This window comes from Trypanosoma conorhini, assembly GCF_003719485.1.
Source record: "Trypanosoma conorhini strain 025E chromosome Unknown Tco_14.4_contig_01213, whole genome shotgun sequence".
Taxonomy (NCBI): Eukaryota; Euglenozoa; class Kinetoplastea; order Trypanosomatida; family Trypanosomatidae; genus Trypanosoma; species Trypanosoma conorhini.
This window is the reverse complement of record NW_021705301.1, coordinates 666-3,286: the sequence shown is the minus strand read 5'-3', so window position 1 is coordinate 3,286 and position 2,621 is coordinate 666. Positions and strand designations below refer to the sequence as shown.

At 41.5% G+C, this 2,621-nt stretch overlaps 3 protein-coding genes across 3 annotated transcripts, besides 1 other annotated feature; all 3 read right to left on the bottom strand.

The window, feature by feature from the left end:
* Tco025E_09660 (uncharacterized protein) lies at positions 1-496 on the bottom strand (the record flags this gene model as incomplete). Its single annotated transcript, XM_029376471.1, has 1 exon — positions 1-496. A coding segment is annotated over one exon (496 nt), but the record flags the coding sequence as incomplete, so codon positions are not given.
* A 344-nt stretch (positions 497-840) lies between these two features.
* On the bottom strand, positions 841-1,446 carry Tco025E_09659 (uncharacterized protein; the record flags this gene model as incomplete). The annotated part of the gene is made up of 1 exon (XM_029376470.1): positions 841-1,446. The coding sequence occupies one exon, from the start codon at positions 1,444-1,446 to the stop codon at positions 841-843; it is 606 nt and encodes a 201-aa protein (XP_029223434.1).
* A 115-nt stretch (positions 1,447-1,561) lies between these two features.
* Positions 1,562-1,598: a microsatellite.
* A 161-nt stretch (positions 1,599-1,759) lies between these two features.
* On the bottom strand, positions 1,760-2,503 carry Tco025E_09658 (putative 26S proteasome complex ubiquitin receptor; the record flags this gene model as incomplete). The annotated part of the gene is made up of 1 exon (XM_029376469.1): positions 1,760-2,503. The coding sequence occupies one exon, from the start codon at positions 2,501-2,503 to the stop codon at positions 1,760-1,762; it is 744 nt and encodes a 247-aa protein (XP_029223433.1).
* Between the last annotated feature and the right edge of the window lie 118 nt (positions 2,504-2,621).

Sequence of the window (2,621 nt, the reverse complement as noted above, 5' to 3'; positions counted from 1 at the left end):
CATGTGGAAATAGTTTTATAAATTTGTAGTCACTCTTCATTGTACTTGTCCCTCGGAATGGAATGTTATTGACAATCGCAACAGGCTTTACACATGGCTCCAACACGAGAGGTTTCTTTGTAAACACGTCCCTGTATTCTGAAGAATATGCAACCGTAGAAGTGTCTGGCCTTCTCTCACAGGGCTTCGAAGGGGGAGTCCGCCCAACCTCATGGCGCCTAATAGCCTGTATCAATGTACGGCTCATTTCTCTATAGGTTGTTGTTTTCCAACCCTCTCGGGGCTTTGCCGATATGTTTGACTGCGGCACCGGTGTCGTTTTCGCCTGAGGAGAAAATGAATGCTTTACATAATCTTCTTCATACGTTGTCATCCCAACACCCATCATATTTTTCGGAAAAAAAAGGCCTTCCGCTTGGCCTTCTTGCGTAATTGGAATTGCAGGCTTCAGAGGGTGAGTTGGCAAAAATTTTGGGCTCTTGTACCTCCTTCGCATGGCGGAACTCTCTAAATGCCATTGAGGAACTCTTTTTTTTCCTTGTTTTCGCAGATATTGTCTGGCCACCTCGCGACCATTTACTCAGATGCATTGCCTATTTTTAGCTGTTCCAGAAGAAAAACAACACGGCCTCAAAAATAGCCCAGGAAAAAAAAAGAAAAAAAACATGTCATGTAAAGCAAATTTAAAAAGGGGATACACAAAGAAACAACGATAATAATAATAATAAAGAAGAAGAACAACAACACATATGGAGTTGCAGGACAAAACTGGGCATACATACAAAGAAAAAACCTTTGAACTCAGTATTCAACTTGGTTTTACCAGAGAAAAAAGTAATACTAAACAACACTTCTCTGTAGCTTTTGCAGCTTTGCAAGTTCCGCCAATAAGTCTTTATTCTCTTTCTTCGCCCGAGACAATTCCTGACGAACATTGAGTAATTCAGTAACCAATTCTTGATTGCGAGCGTGCACGGCGTCAGCTCTCGCGCTCTCGCGAGAAAGCTCTAATTCATAGTTAATTAAACCCTTCTTCATTGTCTCACTATATTCTTCAAAGCCTTTCACAAATTGCCTATTTTCTTTGCTTTGTCTTTCTTCTTGCAAAAGGTGCTTTTTCATCGATTCCTTCAATTGTGATGCACGCTCCTGATTGGCATCGGCCCGCAATGTCTCTTCGTGTAAAGTACGCAATAAAACATTATTTAGCAAATAAGTTCCTTTGGCATCTTGCTGAATAAAAAAGCAATATGAACCAAGAACCACTGTCAGGCACCAAGCCGCAATCATGCTCCCTTTGGCTGCAGGTGCTAGCCACCATCCTTTCAACCGATTCAGCGGAGAGGAAACATCCCTCCATGGAGTCGAATCACCAGGAGCTTGTCGATGCGCTCCCTCGTGAAAAGTTGCCTGAGCGTATCGATGAGCATCCGACTGAACACCCATAAAAAAGGGAGACGTCGGATACATTTCCTACAATAAAACAAAAAAAGCAACAAACTCCCGATAATAAACAGATATATATGTATATGCTGTTTTCGAACTCTTCGACATGGATGTTAAAGAAGAAGAAAAATAAAAAGAAAAATAAAAATAAATCAGGAGGAGAACAGTCACATTCCCAGAGAGTTCAACTTCCAAACCAAAATATTTCTTTTTATGCATGAGGCGGAAAAGGAAAATAAATGAATGGCCATAAACAGCAATTCCCAATAAGAGGAAAAAGAAAAACGGTGTGTGTGTTCTTTTTTTTTTCGGATTACTTTTTAAAGAGTTTAATAACTCCAGAAAGAAACCCAAATACACCAGGGTTGGATGCACTAACCCCAAAAGCCGTGCAAATTTCGCGGAAACCAAGAGGATTACGAAGAAGCGAGCCTAAATTAGCTGCTGCGGCAGAAACTTGCGGATTTCTCACCTGTTCCACTACATCCACCGTTGGATCGGTCCCCTCGGGAAGAAACTGATGCAGCTTATACATGAAAAAGGCCGGATCTTCATGTAATGCGTCAAGAAGCTTCTTCGACCCAATGACATCGACAAGATCCACATCTTGTTCCCTTCCATTTTGCATAGTTCGAAGAATATCCTGCAGGACAACGTCAAGCTCAGCCCGTGTTCGATCATTCAGTCGCTTATCTTCACCAATTAGTTCGTGTATTGTAGAAATATATACGGAATCATTTTCATTTGATTTTTCCTGGAGCCAAAAGAAAATCGGAGGCCGTTTGGTACCAAAGTCGAATAAAAATACTCTTCCCGTAGTGCACTTCTCTACCTGGCTGAACTTGACTTCGCCGCGCGGAAGTATGTGCTGCTCTTCGTCATTTCCTGAAATCCAAGTCATTTTCACATCGTTGTTTGGCATCTTAAAAAAAGACAAGGTCCCTCTACGTCGATCTGGTTCCACTTTGCCTTCCCTGTAGATCATCTTTCCCGCCCGAAACTGAATAACACACTCGCCACCGCGTCCCTTTCGCTGCATTCTTGCTTTCACCTCCATATTCTCTAAATTGTGTTCAGAACAAGTCAAAGAGAAGATAGCAAGGGAAACATAAATGTTGTAACTTCTTTTGTATCTCTCATTGTTTTTTTCCTTACTTTTTACTGATGTATTTGTT